Raw genomic sequence first — 19,309 nt, 5'->3', positions numbered from 1 at the left:
GTCTTTACACAAACATTAAAGGTTGGGTCTATAATCTTTCTCAAAACTTTTGTCCACATTCGTCAAAGAGCAACAAATTCATAAGCCATCTAAAAATATTGAGCCCCCCCCCCTGTAATTTCACCCCCTCTTGAAAATCCCACCAAACTTTAGAAAACCATTTATATCTAGATTCAAAATCGTTTTTGCCAAATGTTGTGCATATTCATCAAATGACACCACATTTATATGCCTTTACAATATTTTGGGACCCCACATCTAATTTTGCCCCCTCTTGACAGAATCCCACAAAACTTTGCAAAACCATTCAGGATTAGTCCTAGAATAAAATTGCAAAATTGCATGCAGTTTCACTGAGTGGCGCAAATGTTATAAGCCATCCAAAAACTGTTTTTCCCCCAACCTTGTAATGCAGAAATAGGTACAGATGTCCTAAGACATCTGAAGTGTCCGGGAACACCACAGGACTGCCCCAGGACATCTAGAGATTTTGGGGGTTGAAACAACCCATTTTTTGGCTTCTTATGGCCATATCCAATCCTCATCCCCCCCACGCCCCCATAGATTGTTTGAGTTTGACAAGTGAAATGCTGTTTTTTTTTTTTTTAATGTTTTCACTGCGCTGTCCTAAAAAGTCAGCGAATCCAAGATGGTGGGCACTTCACGAAAACCAACGCATTTCACGTTTTCCCACCAGCCAATCAGCGAGCGCGTCCTGATGTCCGCGGACTGCGCAAAAGGCCGCAAATTGTTGGGCCAATCAGAGGCCAGTCTGCAGACCGAACCGGGAAGTGAGTCCGCAGAGCGGACATAGATATCACACTTTTTTTTACTTACTTTTTTGTCGTTTAAAAAAAACTACTGGACGGATTTACACCAAATTAACAAAAGCACGCGTTTGGGACCAAGCCACCGATCCTGCCGCAAATTTGGTGAAAATCCGACCAGCGGTTTGAGCTGTAGGCGTGAGCTACTTTTTTCCCATTATGTCTATGGGAAAGACATTTTGGGACCTCCCCCTATAACTTTGCCCCCCCCTTGACCAAACCTCACCAAACTTTGCAAATTCAGAGTGGGCCATATACTTTTTTTGAAGTTTGGTGAGGATTCGTGCTCTTCCTATGGGTTTAGCAACTTAACCATAACTACATGGCCGCTACCGCAAGCCATGTAATATATATCTATAGCTCCACAATGTTTAAAGATGTTCTATGTTCCCAGTGCTCTCTGAGAGACCATATGTTTAAGGATTTATGTATTTGAGTGGACATTAGCAGGGGAGAGGAAGAGCGGAAGCGTAAAGGAAGGTCTTAAGTTGCTTCTGGAACCGGAGGTGGTTCTGCTCAAGTTTGAGAGGGGCAGGGAGGCTGTCCAGAGGGAGGCCCCAGCCAAGGAAAGAAATCTGCCGCCCATTCTCTGCTTGGAAAAGCGTCTGACCCTCAGAGAATTGGCAGTGGATGAGCAGAGAGCTCGAGAAGGATGATGTTTAGGAAGAGAAAGTTGGAGGTAGTGCGGTTCCAGTCCCCAGAAAGCCTTGTTGATGACGCACAGGGTCTTGAATCTCATCCTTGCAGCCACAGGAAGCCAGTGCAGAGATTTCAGAGCTGGGGTGCATCACTGGGGAAGCTTACAATGTGAAACACGTCACTGTCTTCATGATATTGTCACAGGGCATGGGGAGCTTGCAATGTGTCACTGGGGAAGCTTGCAATGTTCCTCTGTTATTTTTATCGTGTTCATTACTTTTCATTTTTAAAGTCCAATGCTATTTTGTCTTGTAAGGGGAAGGTCAATTGAACTGCATTTGTATATTTCACTTTAAGATATATGTTCACTTACTGTGCACATATTCATGGGTGCCAGCTTTTGATTTTTCCTATGGGGCAAAAGTACCTGGTCATGTCATTTTTGCAGCTGGTCATTTTTTTCCCCCTTTTCCGTGCTGCTTAAATGCGGTTATTGGGGATTGTGCGATACATCAGTCACCAAGAGACCAGCAATAACACAAGGTTTGTAGCCTGCTGCTTAACCAAAGTGTGTGATCCTTGGAAAATAATGTAATCTCAATGCACATTTCCTAAAAGAATTGAGTTCTCAAAGCTTGCCAGCTTTTATAAGTAACATCATCAATGTCAAAACAGGTAAAAATCTGTCAGATTGATTAATGTCTTTGAGCGATGGTTGCATTAGGGTGGATTTCGGGGTTAACCTCTCAAGCCTGGGTATATGTTTGAGAGATATTACCCTGCTTATGCACGCAATTAAGAAAAAAAAGAATGGAAAAAAAAGTTATCCGTGATTATTTGAAGGGAGCATACGTTGAAAACACTATTGATGAACACAGATTCTGAAATGTTTTGAAAACGCTGGAAAACACCCCCAGAAGTAACAAAAAGAACACTGAAAACAGGAAACCCTAATTATTTATTTGTTGGTTTTATTTATATAGCGCTCCAGACCCAGGAGTAAAAGGGCGCTTAAGGACAGGTTACAAAAGTACAATATATATAGAATTTTCAGTTATACATTTGTAGAAATAATATACAAAATATACAGTCAAAGGTAGTTAGAACTTGCGGTTAAACATTTGTGTGGCATGTACAGTATATACAGTTTGTAGTGGGCTTAGTCTAACTTGGGATTGGTTTTATCCAGTAGCCAACCAATGACTAGAGAGAATGACTTATTGGAGAGAGGGGATTCACAATGCCATAGAAAATGGCATTACAGGGGATATAGTGTTATAGGGGAATGTGCTGAGTTACACAAAATACTTGACTGTGTTATTTGTACTTCTGTGCCAACCCCCCTTACTTATCAACCTACGGTACCCATAGAGTTTGCTCAGATTAAGTGTGAAAAACCCTTGAATAGCTACTAAATTGCTGTCTCAGAATCTCACACAAGTGTCGATTCTAAAAAAATAAATAAAAATAAAAAAATCTCTCAACTATCACTGGGTGACAATAGCACTACTGCAGGAGCCATTTTAGTTTTTCAGGACAGAACAGTCTACCCTGGAACAGGTAGAAAAATTCTGACCTGAAGCACTGTCCAATACAAAGGGAGGAACAAGCACGAGTGGTGTCTGGGTGCGTGTTGGGATCATGAGAATATTGAAAACGAAGTGTAAACTGACAGTTGAAACTAGCTCAAAGAGTCAGATGAAGCTAGAGATATTTGGGAACATTCAAATAATGAAATTTGGGCCCAGTGAGAAGGATATACTGAGGCAAAATGTAGCACAACATTAACACCTGGCTGCCAGAATGCCTTCAGAATGGGGAAGCAGGGGGCACTGTTGAGCAGCCAGCGTAATGGCCGACTACCTTCAGTGCTCTGCTAACGGCAAATTGAAAATTGGAGGTAGTGGCGGCTATACTGCATCCAGTCTTCCCTTACTTGGGGCATTGGTTCCTGATACTGGCCAGACCAACCAGTGCAGGTGTGGAGGGAAACCGGACCCTGCACGATTCACTGTGCCGCTGAGTCCCTTTCTGTCCTGGGCAGGAGGAGCCGCCGTATATCACAGCGGGGTGCGTTGTGGACAGGCAAGGGCACATCAGCGTTGGTTGTCATCACTGGACTCGATAGGTTTACACTAGATGACCCAGAGACCCCCTTGGTGCTATGATTTGGAGCTGGCCCGGCAAGGGGGGGGGGGGGAGCGCTTCGCCTGTACATCTGCTGGTACGGCTGGTGAGTGCTTCATCCTCACACCACGAGGATCTCTGCTTAGGGCTTCCCCCTGTACTCCGGCCGGCACCCTCCTGCACCGGAGCACAGGCCATACATTTTGTTTTGTTTGCGGCAGCGCCTTGGTCCGCCCGGTCCTGGGTGGGGAGTTGTCTGGCCCTCTGGCACCCTGGAGTGCGGGCGCAGCAACGGACCACTGACTAGCCTGCTCTCCCGAACACACGTGCTGTGCTGGCCCTCGCTGGAGTGCAGGCCCCTCCTTGTAACGTGCAGCAGTATAATACCCATGGCCCACCCGCACAGGCGGTATCAGCGACTTGTCGTGCAGCATACACATGCATAAACAGGCCTCACCCTAGGAGCGTCTGGGGCGAGGGAACCAACGGCCACACAAACTGCCTGATCCGAGGCTTGGACCAGCCTCTCTTCCTGTTGGTACCTCGACTTGCCATACCCAGAACAGCACTAGTGGCTGTTCTACTGTCCCTCACCCTGATCCACCTGTACAACTTCCCGCACCTAGCCAACATGGGGTGCTGTGACCCACGTCTACATGCCCCCATAAGTTATTTGTCCTCCATTCCGGAACTGCAGCCTGCACTCTCTGGCAGCACGTGGGGGGAAAATGCACCTCAACCAGTACCCATACGAGGCGGAAAACACAGGCCTAACCATATAGAGGGCAGATGCCTCCATCTGGACAAATACAACTGGGACCATCATAACTTCCAGTGCCCACCTAATAACTGTGTGCTGCCTAACAACTGTATTCCGAGCTGCCGGGGTTGCGGAGAACAGACCCACACCGAGACTATATCAGCAACGTGGGCAGAACCTCACAGATCTGGACCAAGAAGGCCTCACCAAATTTGGGGCAGGAACCTCTAGCACCATACCGAACTGGGAGTGCAGTCAAACTGAGACTGCGGGTTGCAAACGACTGGACTAACAGCAGCCCACCCACTCATCTGCTCTGACTATAACTTTGGCCTCAGTGACTGGATCTGAGATTAGCTTGTGTTGCGCCACACAGGAGTGCCCGAGGGGCCTGACTGCACCTGTTTTGTGACCTTGAAGCTCTGCCCTTGACCCACGCGTTGTATTTCCCAGTGCCGACCGACCCTCCTTGCTGGTCCCTGGGCCTCCTTGAGTCCAACACACACTTGCCAACTACACCTAACCCCTGCAGTGACACACATGCAAAAGTGAGCCGACTTGAACTTGGGAAAGACACCAGTGAAGCCTCCAGACTGCTCCCCTGGGCAGACTCAGCCTAAACACCATTACTAGAGGCATGGGTGAAGGGGAGAAATCCGGGGCTATGGACAAATTCACGACGGCAGTGCCTCGTGAAATCCCTGAACCCTCTACTAGATCACATCTGGGGCAAACCAGCCCTAGCGTGAGTCCAACCCCGGACCTCACTCACATGATGGAAGCCATGCCAAAAGGATTTGCGGCCGTTCATGAGAAACTGGACGATATTACACCAAATGTTGCATCCATGAGATCACAACTCGCTAAGGAAGCTGTACTTATCACTTAGGCTGAAACGAGGATCGCAGCGACTGAGGACACGGTTCAAGGCCTCCACAACACAGTGGTGACTCTCGTGAAAGACATGAAAGCTGTAAAAGATGAATGTGATTTAGAATCACACGCTAGGAGAAACAACTTCAGAATTGTTGTGGACCCAGAGGATGCACTATCTGGAAGCATGGAACATGCCTTTGAAAGCCTACAGTTTAGCGGGACGACGGGCTACTTGCCAAACCAAAACCCGACTACTTTCCAAGACCCATCATTGCCAAGGTACTCCATTTACGAGAACGAGATTTGCTCCTCTGCATTGCCATAGAGAAGGGGCAGCTCCGACTGGGCTCCCAGACGATACCCATTTTCCCGGATTTCTCCGAGTGCAACAAGAAAGACGTCAGTTCGTTGGAGTCAAGAAATGACTTCGTACCCGCAACATCCAATATGCAATGCTGTTTCCGGCTCGACTAAAATTACAATTTTGTGGCAACATTTATTTTTTCACTGTCCCGGATGAGGCGGTTAAGTTAATAGAGGCACAAATAGCGATCCCAGATAACCAGAAAAATGCAAAGATCCCTCTCCACCAATATAAGGAATTATTTAGGTTACACTGTCAGCTATCCTTATTGCGAGGATGAGCACATAGTCCCAGAGAAGAAATTTACTGCTATTACAGATATATCTGGCTTACCGATGCTACAGTGACTACGTGGAATGGGCCACAGCGGCAATAACTAACCCTGTAGCAGCTGATCAGTTAATGTTCTGTTTTGATACCTAGTTAGGGGGTGGGATGCTACAGGTTAGGGGGTGGCAGAGGAGACTGAGGGGGGGGTAATTGGTCTGGTAATACAAAGGACCTCGATGTACGGTTCTGCGCCAGTTGCACAGTTCAGGCGTTATGGGGTGAGGAAATACTTCAAATACTGGCACTGGAGTGCTCAGGAGACATGTTCTTCAGTTGCACAGAATTCTGGACAATTTGTAAACACAGTGCACATTATGTTATGATGCATCGGTTATGGCACAACAGATGAGAATAATGAGCTGTACTGTCTGTGGTCTGGGGAACTTCACCAAAACATGGAAGGTGATATCCTAAGTTCAGAGACATGAAGTAAATGTTTTATTACAGGAAACCCATGCTAAAGAAAGGGTATGCTGTGGTATAGCCCCTACATGGGGGAAGAATATGCACTATACCTCCTACTCCTTGCAATCCAGGGGTGCCATGTTACTTATACATAAATCCCTAGAATATGTGGAAAAGAAAGCACACGTTAAATCCGAAGGGAGGTACATGGTGGTTCATTGTGTCCTTGAAGGTAACGAATTGGTGCTTGTAAGCGCATACAGTCCTAATGTAGACTTTTTACCTTGTTGGAGGAATCATGGCAGGATACTGTGGAAACAGTTTCGATTGGACAGAACAAACGCTGCACCTAGGCCCCAACTCATGGCGGCTCGCTGCTTACTATCCCTTGTACAATCACAGACTAGAAAATATACCTTTTATTCCTCAGTGCATGACATGTCCTGCATTGCTATGTTCCTGATATGTAACTCATTTATGGGAAAAGTTCTGGACGCTGACATAAAACCACGTACACTATCTGACCACTCCCCAGTGACACTTTCACTGATATTGGGCAGGGACACAGGTCAAGTTGTGCTTGGAAATTTAAATCCGAAGCATTGAAAGATAGTGTTCCGGGCTGAGATTAAGGCATTATTGAAAACCTTTTTGCTTTTAACGCAACAGATTCCCTGGGTCTAGATTGCAGGCCTTTAAGGTCTAAATTAGGGGATGGCGACATCAAGGCAAACCAGTGTCCTCAAAAGCATTACGACAGACTTGGAGAAATCAGAAACGGCACTTAAAAAACTCTAAGTTGAATATTCTCGTGTCCCCGTTTGCTAGAACAAATGCAGACGGAATTGGAAAAATCCGAGACCGAGGCTCACAGGAAGATCAGTTATTTCTCCTGCCTACAGGCGGCTAGAATATATGGGGAACGGGACCGACCAGGTAGAACTCTGGCGAGACTAGTTCAGAAGGCCAGAGGGCAGACCCAGGTAGATTGTATACTGGATGAACAAGGTAACACTAAATGGACAGATGCTGGGGTGGTTGGGACGTTTTAAGACTTCTACAAAACACTATATACAGCCAAACCGCTAGGGGGGGGGGGGGGGGGGGAACAGGACAAGCCATTCATTCACTACTAAAAGACATCCCATTGTCATGCCTTAATGCCCAGACCAGAGTGGACTCGAGATCCCTGTCACACTTGAAGAAATCATGGCGGTAATCGCCAATTTGCCTAAGGGGAAAGCTTCTGGTCCTGATGGTCTCACTATGGAATTCTATCAGGAATATGTGACAGTGGTGGCCCCCAACCTCCTTTTGGTGTGGGAGGAATCTCTCGTAACGCCCTTTTGCCCGATCCGCTGCGTGAGGCCTTTATCACAGTCCTTCTAAAACCAGATAAACCTAGTACCGATTGCAGCTCCTATAGGTTCCTTTCGCTCGTGAACTGTGAAGCCAAAATCTACGCTAAGGTGCTTACCTACATTACCGATCCAAGAAAGCGGGTGCTACGCCTGCTGACGACACTAACTCGATACAGTGCGCTGTCTGGTTTTAAAATCTGCTTCAACAAGTCGGTAGCCTTTGTGGCGGGAGAAATGTAGACTGCTGGCAGGGATTGCATAGGGATGTTGCCAGACTGGAGGCTTCCGATACATATGGATCGAGGTCTTGTACGACTATAGTGATCTTTGCATCAAATTACTTGCCAGTTTGGTCGGCGGTAAAAGCAAACCAGCATGGATGGGCCTGGCTAATACTCTTGTGGATGGGATGCCTGAATTGTATCAAGATGGTGGTCCTACCCAAGTACTTGTTACTCTTTCAAATGATTAAGTGGTAATCCTGCTGGGCTTCTTTTATGAGGTGAAATGCGCTTTGCTGAGGTTTTTGGGTGGAAGCCAAGCATAGGATTGCATATTGTACCCTGATTCTCCTGAGGGGGTGGGCAAGAGGCAGTTGGATTCCCTGACTTGAAATCCTACTATAGAGCGGCCCAATTTCAGATAATGGCTTATCACTTGGACCCCCAGTCCAGAAAGCACTGGGCGCATATGGGCAATGCAATTCTGCCCTCTTTGGGGAGTGGTTATGAGTCCCCCAGGCCCTGATTCCAAGGAGAGTGGGCCAACACTCGGTCTTGGCATTTCTATGGTCCATCTGGAGTGAGTAGAATGACACTTGCTGGCTCTCTACATGGCCGTCTCCTTTGATACGATATGGCATTTATAACGCGCCTGTAAGTGTTTCAAGGCCCAACGAGGCAAGGGAGGGGAGACAGGGAGGACAAAACAACGATCTTACTCGGCCTAGTGACATTGAGATCGTGCAAGTGCAGGGGGGAGGACAGGGGAGGGGAGAAGTGCTGTGGGGTGGTTTGAGGATGGGCAAGTGCAGGGCATGGGATCAACACGTAGTGCATCCAACATGTGGCAAGTGCGAGTGATAAAAGTACAGACAGCAAGTGTCTAATAAGTGCAGGAAAGGGAACTGTAGGGGTACAGATACAGACTACAAGTGCAAGGGATGCCAGGAGGCAGTGCGGGTGTGCAACTGAACCGGTAAGGACCTGGGCCTGAATTCAGAGGGTGGCCAGGTGACCAGTGCTGTAACGGACAGGAGATCAGCAGTGGAGAGGAAGAGAGAAGGCGGAAGCAAAGAGGAAGTTCTTGTGGTTCTTCCGGAACCGGAAATGGTGCTGATGGAGTTTCAGAGAGGCAGGGAGGCTGTTACAGAGGGAGGAGCCAGCCGAAGCGAGATCTGCCCCCAACTTGTTGCTTGGAGAAGCGACTGACCCTCAAGGAGTTGGAGGTGGAAGAGCAAAGAGCTAGAGTAGGAAGATATTTACGAAAGGAGAATTGGAGGTATTTCGGTCCCAGGCCCCATAATGCCTTGTGGACAATTCAGATGGTCTTTAACTTGATCCTTGCTACCACTATGAGCCAATGGAGATATTTCAGGGCTGGAGAGATATGATTCCTGGGCTTGAGGCCAAGGACAAGTCTCTGTTCTGGACTAGATGTAGAGGAGAGAGGAGAGAGTAGAGGCAGGCAGATTTAGAAAGGCTGTTGCAGTAGTCCAGCCTAGAGCGAACCAGAGCTCTGGAGACAGTGAGCTTCTGGGGGAAGCTGAGGAAAGGGTGCAGCTGGCACTTTGGCTTCTTAGAGATGTCAGAGATGTGAGGAGAGGAGTGTGAGGAGTCGAAGATGGCCCTGAGGTTCATAGCCTCACATGTTGGAGCAGGAAGAGGGCCCAGTGTGGGTGGCCAGAGACAGAAAGGGAAGGTGCTGGTGTGCTGATGAGGGGGATCTCAGTCTTACTGGCATTAAGGCAGAGAACATTGGCTGCACACCACTCCTGGATTGCAGACAGACAATCCGGGATGAGCGAGGGAGAGGCGGCGGCTCAGGGGAGCCTGAAAGTGAGCCGAGTGTCATCCGCATAGCACTGGAAGTTGGAGCAGGGAGCAGCGATGAGGTAGGCGAGAGGTGCCAGGTATTGGTTGAACAGCCAGGGGCAAAGGTAAGACCGCTGGGAACACCACAGGTAGAGTGAGATAGAGGAGAGGAAGCACCCAAGTTGGACCTGGGCGGGTCGGTCAGAGAGGAAAGCGGTCAGCCAGGCCAGGGCCTGGTCTGTGATACCCAGGTTATCATGGAGCAGGGTGGCATGGTTGACCGTGTCAAAAGCAAAAGAGAGCTCAAGTAAGATAAGGACATAGGGGTGGTTGGCATCAAGGTTAGAGAGCAGGTCTTCATGGATGTTCAGGAGAGCAGTTTCCATGCTTCTGGCTGCTCTGAAGCCAGACTGATGGTCATGGAGACAACCAACAGATTCAGTGTGAAGATTAAGCTGGGAGATGGCCAGCTTTTCCAAGAGTTTGCCCAGGAAGGGAGTAATGGGGATCGGGCGATAGTTAGCTGGACACGAGGGGTCGGCTGAGGATTTCTTAAGAAGAGGGTGCATAAGAGTGTGCTTCAAGGGGGAAGGCAAGGTTCCAGTGGCGGGGGGGGGGGGAAGATATCTCTGAACATCCAGGGTGTGCCCTGTAGAGAGAGTCACAGAGGTCGCAAAAGAGTCCAGAAGAGGCACAGGAAGCATCCAGGTGGATGTTGAGGTCTCTGAGGGGGAGGAGTTAAGCTGTAGCCGTATATGCACCCCCACCCCCGCCGGATGGAGTGGCAGATGCGCTGTAATTCCAGCTCTACGAGGCAGGGCTGGCTAAATGTGGCTTGACGGAAACTGTCAGTTTGGACAAGCTGGAGGAGTGCCTACACATCGCCAAGCTGTCAGTGTTCAGGTACCTCCAGCTAAAGGGCACACTGAAGGGCTGCAAATTGGGAGGGGCAGGAGGGCCAACAATTGACGGACGTTGAGAAGTTGCCGATTGACAATGCAGAATTCAGGGTGCTCATAGCACGGTTGTAGAAGGCGATCCTCATAACAGATATGATTCCTGATGCTGGAAGTGCCGCTGATTGGTAGGTGACTGTCATATGTGATGGGGGTGCCCTCAAGTGCAATATTACTGGAAGGAAGTCCTTTCATGGATCAAGGGTATTGACTGGATTCCCAGGGCGCTCTTGTCATGGATGCTTTTGTTTGTAATGAGGATGGATGCATGGTGCAGGCATTATTGGTGGCTGCCAGGGGGTCGTGGCCTGAGCTCATGTAGTGCAGACGTGTGCTGCCTGACCTCCCACTGGGATCCTGTCATTGATCGTGAAAACGGCACTAATGGGCGTTTTCATGACACATTTGAAAGGGCGGCTGGTAGTGTGCACTCCGGACCATATTTGACATCATTTTGGTCGAGAAACACTGCTACAGAGGCCCGCGAGATGGCGCGGAAGATCAGCCCGACAAAATCCAAGATGGGGACAGGACCTAAACTACGAAGAAGAACGGGACAGTAAGACGATAGACGAGGCTCCACCAACTCGAGCGATTGCGAGATTGATCAGCCTGAGGTGACCGGTTTTTAGTTGTTCCCTTGGGGACATGTTTACATCATGGAGCTGCAGAACAGACAGCGGCGGCGACGCTGGATTATAACTGCGCGATGGGTGAACCAGGAGGGAGGACCTTCCCGATGCCAGCTGGGAGCCTAGGAGGACCGCGAGAGCACAACAGAAAGAAGTGTTGCACTGAAGGCGCAGGGATAATACCCTGAGGGCTGGGACTGCAAGGAATATACCCTGGGGGCCGGGACTACAAGCGCAATGACTGTGCTGGAGGGAAGGGTGATGCGGTGAGGAAGTGGTATTGCGACCAACGACCTAGACAAATTAGACTAGCGGGGTGTCAAGCAGCCCAGACACCCAGGGCAATAGGTAAAAGCCAAACTGCAAATACTGCGCACCTTGAAGGGACAAGGAGGAATATTGCTGATGCTGGGCGTCGATGCCCCACTGATTCCAAGCTGGTATAAAAAAATGGCGAATAAGTGGATGTCTGACACGGTCAGCAGTGGGCACTTTATAATTGGTCATCCTCTACCCACTGACAAAAGCTGCACTGGGGAGAAAAAAACATGTGCGCAGCACCCGTCGGGCACCCTGTGCAAACAGCTGGCTGTATTGAAACTGAAATCCCATCTGAATACACAGGAAACGTTGAGTCCTGCAGCACCAAGGGTAACCATCACATAAGCTTCCTGGGAGCCATACTGGGCAATAAAACTGCAGGGGCCAGGTCCCAATAAACATTGCAGATACGGCTGGGATGTGTCCCCTACAAAGAATAAATAAAGGCTCAATAATGGACTCATTTGGGGGGCAGGCGAAGACTCGAAACAAGGCGCCCCTGACTAGCACAGCACCCTGTGAAAGCTTGGCACTACAAGGGGACCCACAAGAATCCAAGGTTCTGGCAGCTATTGCACACTGCGGACCTCACTGGAGGGTAAAATCGACACTGTGAGCATAGTCTTGCAGCTCCTTCGCCAGAACGTACGCTCGCTTGCAGAAAGATTTGTGACGGCGGAGACAACTTTGAAGGAAACAACCACAACCACTGGAGACTTAACGAGAGTGAAAACATTTAGTCAAGAAATGTCATGCTGGAGTCACGAGCAGAAGGGAGATCATGAAGAAACATGATGGTACTGGGGCTGCCTGAAGACATGGAAGGCCGAGACCCAACTGGATATATCGAAAACTTGCTATTACAAGAAAACTGACCTGAGAAGCTGACACAAGGGTTTGCTGTGTAGAGGACGCACAGGTTCCTTCAGAAGAAGCCTCTGCCTGGCTCACGCCCCAGGCCAGTTATCGCTCAGATACTACATTTCATGGACATAGAAGTGATACTTCAGTTTTCCAGGGAGGGTGGAATAATACAGAGAGGCTGCGCCAAGATGGCGATTTATCCGGACTATACACCCATGGTGCAACTGAAACGAAATAAGTTTATGCCCATAAAAGCGCAACTCCGGCTTGGCATAAAATATATGCTAATGTACCCAGCAAGGCTGAAGATCATGAACAGGGGGAAAATGTACTTCCTTGAGACTCCAGCGGCTGCGACTATGTGGCTGGAACACAATAACCTAGGAACTAAGGACGAATAAGGTATATAAGGTCACACAAAATCTCCTTCCGGAGCAGTCTTTGGGTGCATGAACCGAGAGGAGCATGGCCTGACATGGGACAGGGTCCTTGCCATTTAAAAGTAATAAATAAGAGTTCTGGGATGGCAATGTCCTACTTGGATCATAGCAGATTGCTGAAGCTATAAGACTGGCTGAGATCTCTGGAGGAAAACGGCACCGGGAGGCACACTTGATGGGACTTCGGCTGCCTGAGAAGAAACCGCCATATGATTGCTAAAGACAGTGGGGGCGAATGCAATCTCTTGCTAGGTGGTGCTTGGACAACAAACTAGGTGTTTGCTGGTTGCTGGCCTTGACCTGCTACCCAATGGCTAAATATGTCCTTGAAGGTATGGGTGTGCCTGAAAGCGATACTCTGTTGGGCGTTATTTACCCCCTGGGTTTAGGGGGTGGTTGTATTTGGTTTTGTTGGTTAGTTTCATAGAGCTCAACCAAGGAACATTGTGGGTAGGGTGGATTGGTGGAGCAGGCCTGGAAGGGCTAAACTGTAGCTTGATTGCTGCAGGAATAGGGCTGGGAATTGCCCACGGGGCCCTGAGGAACTGGGTATGTGGCAGCACTGGGACACATATCATATGGTCCAAAGGACAAGGGGAAGTAAGGCAAATCACACCTATAACTTGCATTACTCTACTGTCCTGGAATGCAAGGGAGCTGGGATCGTACATTAGGAGGAACAGAGTGAGGTCATGCCTTCAAAGGAAACTGATATCAGTGGCCCTCTTGCAAGAGACACGTTTACTACCAGAGGCGCAGGAACAGCTCTCATCAAGATGGCGAGGGATGGGATATGGCACTACGTTTTCAAAATTTGCTAGAGGAGTACTTATCTGGGTGGACACAGCAGTCCCCTTCCAGGTGTCAGGGGTGGTGAATGATAAAGAAGGCAGATTGGGCCAACGCAAAATGTGTGAAACTCCTACTTCCCTGACACTGCAATATCTACACATGTACGACTGCTCAGTAGTAAGATTGCACTTTGACGAGATGGGCTGCTATTAAGGGGCAGCGACTTTAATTGTATGCGAGATGTGGCCTTGGACCAGTCAGTACCCTTCTGGGGAGGTTCCTCCCCGGGTACTGATGCGCTACATATAGCTCTATTGAAGCTTGCTTTGAGGGATGTGTGGAGGGAACTTCACCCAGAGGTTAGGAGATTCTCTTTCTACTCGTGCCCACATGATCTCTACACAAGAATTGACTAAATGTTTGTGGGGATGGAAAATTTGGTGGAATTCTCAAGTGCAGAATATGAGGGATGCACAATGTCGGCTCACTCCCCATTGGTGGTTATATGGGAAACGAAAGGAACTAGGCCCCCCATTCCGATGTGGCGTATACCCATGGACACCCTACAAGATGATCTCTTTAAGGATGCACTACATAACACAATAGAACAAAATTTTGGAAACTAATATTGGCAATGTGAGCAGCTGGGGCACTGTCTGCGAGGCAATGAAAGTAGTATGGGAGAGATCATAGCCAGGGCTGGAGGCACCCGCAAGCAGCTGAGGGCAGATTTGGAGACACTGATCATCAAGACAGAGGAACAGGGGCCCATGACTGGGCAGCTGGAAAAGGAACTTATAAAATTACGAATGCAGTGTGCACAGGCTTGGGGCAGGCTCTCTTAAGTTAGATTATGCGGCACAGGTGGTACAAACTCACGCTGATGAGGACAAATTGGGTAGAATACTGGCATGGTTATGTACTCGCTATGCTGGTCAAGTGGCACAGCGAGTAGAGCGCTCGCTTTGACATTCGTGCAGAGCTTGCTAACGCAGGTTCGAATCCCGGCGGGGCCAAACTCAGCCTTTCATCCTTCCGAGGTCGATAAATGAGCACCACACACCGTGGGTAATAATAAGCAGCGCTCAGATACCTGAGGGTTCGTAGCGCTATATAAATGCCAAATTATTATTATTTATTATTATTATTATTAACCTAGTGTATTGACTACAAGGTTGTTGGACGAATGCTGTGCTGAATAGAGGTCTCAAACGACCATAAACAAAATCTTCGCTGATTTTTACACAGTTGTATAGACCTGACATGCAGGTACCACGAGAGAAGATTGAGGCAGATTTTGGCAAGATCCGACTCCCAGGGCTAGAAGAGAGGCAGGTGGAAGAGGTAAGAGAGGCAATGGCAGCACTTGCTGGAGCAAAGATCCCAGGGAGCGAGGGGTTACCATCAGAATTCTATAAAACATATAGCTCATTGTTAGTGGAGCCACTACTGCAGGTATACGAAGAGGCATATGAGAAAGACACTCTTCCCACCGGGCATGAGGGAAACGTTGGTGATACCGATCCCTAAACAGGTGATGCCCATGGAGAGCTGTGACTCTTATCGCCCACTGGCTATGCTGAATTATGATGTCAAGATATTGACTACCATAATAGCTGGTCGCTTGCGCCGCACCATAGCTCATATAATACATAATGAACAAACAGGGTTTGTGCCTGGCCATAGTACTGCTTTAAATTTGCGCCGGTTGCAACAAAATATAGATCTGATCAACAGCCGGCAGGAGCACTTGGTGGTTGTCACTTGATGCCGTCAAGGCTTTTGATTTTGTACTTCTGAGCGTAGATGTACGCATCACTTAAGGGTTTTGGGTTGGGGGGGGGGGGGACATTAATTCGCTGGGTTAAAATACTATATACCAACCTGGTGGCTAGAGTTAAATCCGGAAAGTGTATCGCATGGATTTGGAACATCCAGAGGGGCACTCGGCAGGGTGCCCGCTATCACCAATGCTACATAGTGGCACTGGAACTCCTGGCGGTGTACCTGAGACAGGAGTACTTGGAAGCTGGAGTAGTCATGGGGGCACAAGACCTCTCGTGTCGCTATATGCAGATGACGTTTTATTGTATTTGTGCGAACCAACTCAGAATCTCCCCATTATTTTAGAGGTACTGGAAGACTTTGCAAAGCTATCTGGGATCACGTTTAGCAGACCGAAATCGTGCTAGTTTCCTCTGGCTGGGCTCTGGTGGTAAGCTATAGCGGCTTTACCAGATCTTGTGTTGCAATGGGAAACAATGACGTTTAAATACTTAATGTTCCGGATTGCACATAAGCCACACAATGCACAAAGACACAACACTGTTAAGATAATGGATATGATTAAAAGGTCCATTAGATTTTGGTCTCCTTGGCCACTTTTGGCTAAAGGGCGGATCTCCATTACCAAAATGATTATCCTCCCATGTCTATTGTATGCATTTACAAATGTGCATTTTTATTTATGTATTTATTATGTAAAGCACACATATAACGTGGAGGCATTGAGGCGCTGTTGCAAGTACAAGTCAAGGAGACATGCTTAGACAGTCATGTATTTGTCAAGTAGACTCAAAGAAACAAAGGTGGTATTGAGGTTACATTTAAGCAGAATGTTATCATACATGTTTATCATACTATATGGTGGTGGTGTATGGTTAGTTAGCTGACAGAAATGGTTGTGGTGGGCAGAGGGGGTTGCAGGTTAAGATAAGAGCTGAGTTTTGAGAGCTTTACCGAAGATTCCCTAGCATTTCTCAGCCCTCATGTAGGGAGAGGGGGCATTCCAGAGTTTGGCAGCACGGTAGGGGAAGCTGGAGCCTCCAGCTTTGCATCTCCTCACTTTAGGCACAAAATGTCTGTGTAGAGGGTATAGGTGGGTCTTAAGGAATGGGCTTTGGTGATTCTTTTTGTGAGGTAAGGGGGCGCTGTATTGGCGAGGCACTTGTGGGCAATGGATAGTGTTTTAAAGGTGATACGCTCCTGGATGGGGAGCGAGTGAGCTGCTCTTCTGGCTTTGGAGATGTGTTCTCGTTTTGGAATATTGAGGGCTGCTCTGAAGGCGTTCTGTACAAGCACGTTTTTTTTAGAGCTCTTGATGCTACGATTAGGCGGTTTATATGGGGTGGACGCTGCAGCAGGATTGCACTTAAAACGTTGTATTTGCCATAACAAGTTGGAGGATTGCAGCTCCCAAACCTGGAATTGTACCATCTGGCTGCGCTATTGCAGTATGTGACCATGTGGCTAGCGGACAGGGCAACAGCTGAGAACGGTCTCCTGCAGACAATAGTGTGACCTGCCAGGCTTAAGGAAATTTTATGGATCCTTGGTCTCTACGTAGGTTCACAATGCTTGATGGTGGGACTAAGCAGACCAATTTGGACCAGGGCACTAAATATAACCCACTCACAACACCCCTATTCTCAAAATGTTACTATAATAAACATTTGCACAAGCCTGGCATAACTAGGGGCTGCCAGAATTTGGGAAACGCATTGCGTATATACCTGGGGAGACATGTTTGGGAAACAGAGAATTCAGAGTTTTGAATATTTTGATGCAGCAAGAGGGATTACCGGGGGGCCAATTCCTACAGTACATGAAAATGGCCAAACAGAAGTAGGAGGGCTGGCCTGCCGAACCTGCAGAGGATGTGCTAGTGCCTCGGTTGTACGATCTGGAAGTTTGCTCCAGGCCAACTGCGCAAATTTATGAATGTCTCCTGCAAAGAGCAGACAAAACGCATGAGACTTAAAGGAAAATGGGAAAAGGATGCAGGGTCACAATTCAGAGATCCAATGGGAGCAGGCCTTGATCTTTGTTAAGCATGTGTCCCGAAATGCGCTGTTCTGCTTAGTCCAACACATAACCCCAAACAGAGTGGCCAAATTCAACAAAAAAGCACCCTGAATGTCCCTGGTGCAACATGGAAGGGGCAGACCTGATTGATATGCTGTGGAAATGCACTCTGGTGCAGATATTTCGGTTTTGCGTAGAAGCAGCATGCAGGAAAACTGTTATCACTAGGTTTGAATGGAATGCCTACTGGCAATGTACCCCAAACCCAACAAATCTAGACAGGTGATCAAGTTCATGAATCTGGCGTGTGTCCTAGCGAAGAGATGGATTGCAATGTCATGCAAAAGCAAACGGGGACCACAATATTACTTTTAGTATCGAGAATTTGAGTGTTGGTACCTTGCAGCGACAAATGCTTGGGCTGGGGCTACATAGGGTGGAGAAGGTGAATAATCAGACACATTTGAAGCGTTGAAAAACATGCGTTTTAATAATCTTTCTACACTCGGATGATAAGCCACCTTGAGCGTGAGGAATAACAGGTTAAGGGTTGCATAATAATGTGAAGGGCAGGCCAAGATTGCTTTGAGGGACCAACACAGTGAGGTGAGGGGTGGGTTTCAAAGATATCGATTTACTGGTTGAAAATATAAATGCAACTCCATTTTGAAAAAAAAATGTTCACTCATTTGATTATATTTTGTGAAGTGGGAGAGTCTGGGGACCTAAACAGGCCACTAATAAGTTATGCAACATTTTAAGGTGGTAAATGGGTATCTCGCTTGCGTAGTTCACACTGCTTTCCCCAACCACCAATGAACTGCAAACACCACAAGCCCCGTCCCACTCCCCCTACCCCGTCTGCATGTATCACCCATGTGCTGCCATGACAGCCCATCCGGGCTCTCATGGCTGCCCACACTTTTAAGCTCTCTGCCTGCAGAGCTCAAATCAAACCATCAGTGAACGCTGCAAATGGGGATAGCCACAATACCTCAGAGGAACTAACCTGAGAACTAAAGCATATGACTGGGAGGACAAAGCTCAGACCAGTCCTATTGCCCAGAGATTAGGGGGGAAATGTATACAACAATCAAACCTTGTTGAGGCAGCATAAACACGAGGGAGATCGATGTTGAAGGGTTTGTGATGGCCTACCTTAGAGTTGGTGTCTTTTCTGAATGGTGTCCACTAAGCGTTTGCAGATGAGCTCCAAAAATAAGCAATGTTCTCATCTTTGCTATTCTTTTGTACCTTTTCAGATGACACGAATGTTGGTGGAATCGTAGCTGCGGTGGTCATAGTACTTCTCATTTTGGCACTGATTGGTGTTGCTATTTGGTTTGCTTACAGCCGTGGATTCATTGGCAGTGAGTATTCTCCCTTCAGCCAGTACAAAAAATGTGGCCTTGTCGGCTTTGTTTGTGTTTAGACTATCAATATGAAGTAGAAACCTGTTGGAACAGCAGAAAGCATATCGTCTCACTTCTTTCTCCTTCAAATCCTGTTCCCGCTTGCATGGTTCGGAAAGGGACCATTCACTATCTGAGTGATTTCAAAGCATGATTTTAAAATTGCATTTCATGGATACTGATTTTGCCATCTAATACATGCAAGTGCAATACCCCCAAGAGCAGCTCTCAGCATAGTGCTACAAAAGACACTAGCAGCGTGCTATATAAATTGCTGCATTCTTAATTTTAACAATTGAAACTTGATGTGGCGCTGGATCCTGTGAGTTAGTAATTTAAAATGCACAACTGGACGTTTCTGATTTC

At 47.8% G+C, this 19,309-nt stretch overlaps 1 protein-coding gene across 1 annotated transcript in view; it reads left to right on the top strand.

Annotated features, from left to right (window-relative positions):
* Positions 1-18,963, top strand: part of F11R (F11 receptor) — a 346,329-nt gene extending 327,366 nt beyond the window's left edge. Inside the window, exon 7 of the mRNA XM_069642857.1 lies at positions 18,794-18,963. Within this exon, the coding sequence (XP_069498958.1) occupies positions 18,794-18,963 (170 nt within the window). The remainder of the gene's footprint in view (positions 1-18,793) is intronic.
* The last annotated feature ends 346 nt before the right edge of the window (positions 18,964-19,309 follow it).

Source organism: Ambystoma mexicanum, chromosome 1p (genome assembly GCF_040938575.1).
Source record: "Ambystoma mexicanum isolate Mex_15411 chromosome 1p, UKY_AmexF1_1, whole genome shotgun sequence".
Taxonomy (NCBI): Eukaryota; Metazoa; Chordata; class Amphibia; order Caudata; family Ambystomatidae; genus Ambystoma; species Ambystoma mexicanum.
Note: the sequence above shows the minus strand (reverse complement) of the source record. Positions and strands in the feature narration are given on the sequence as shown.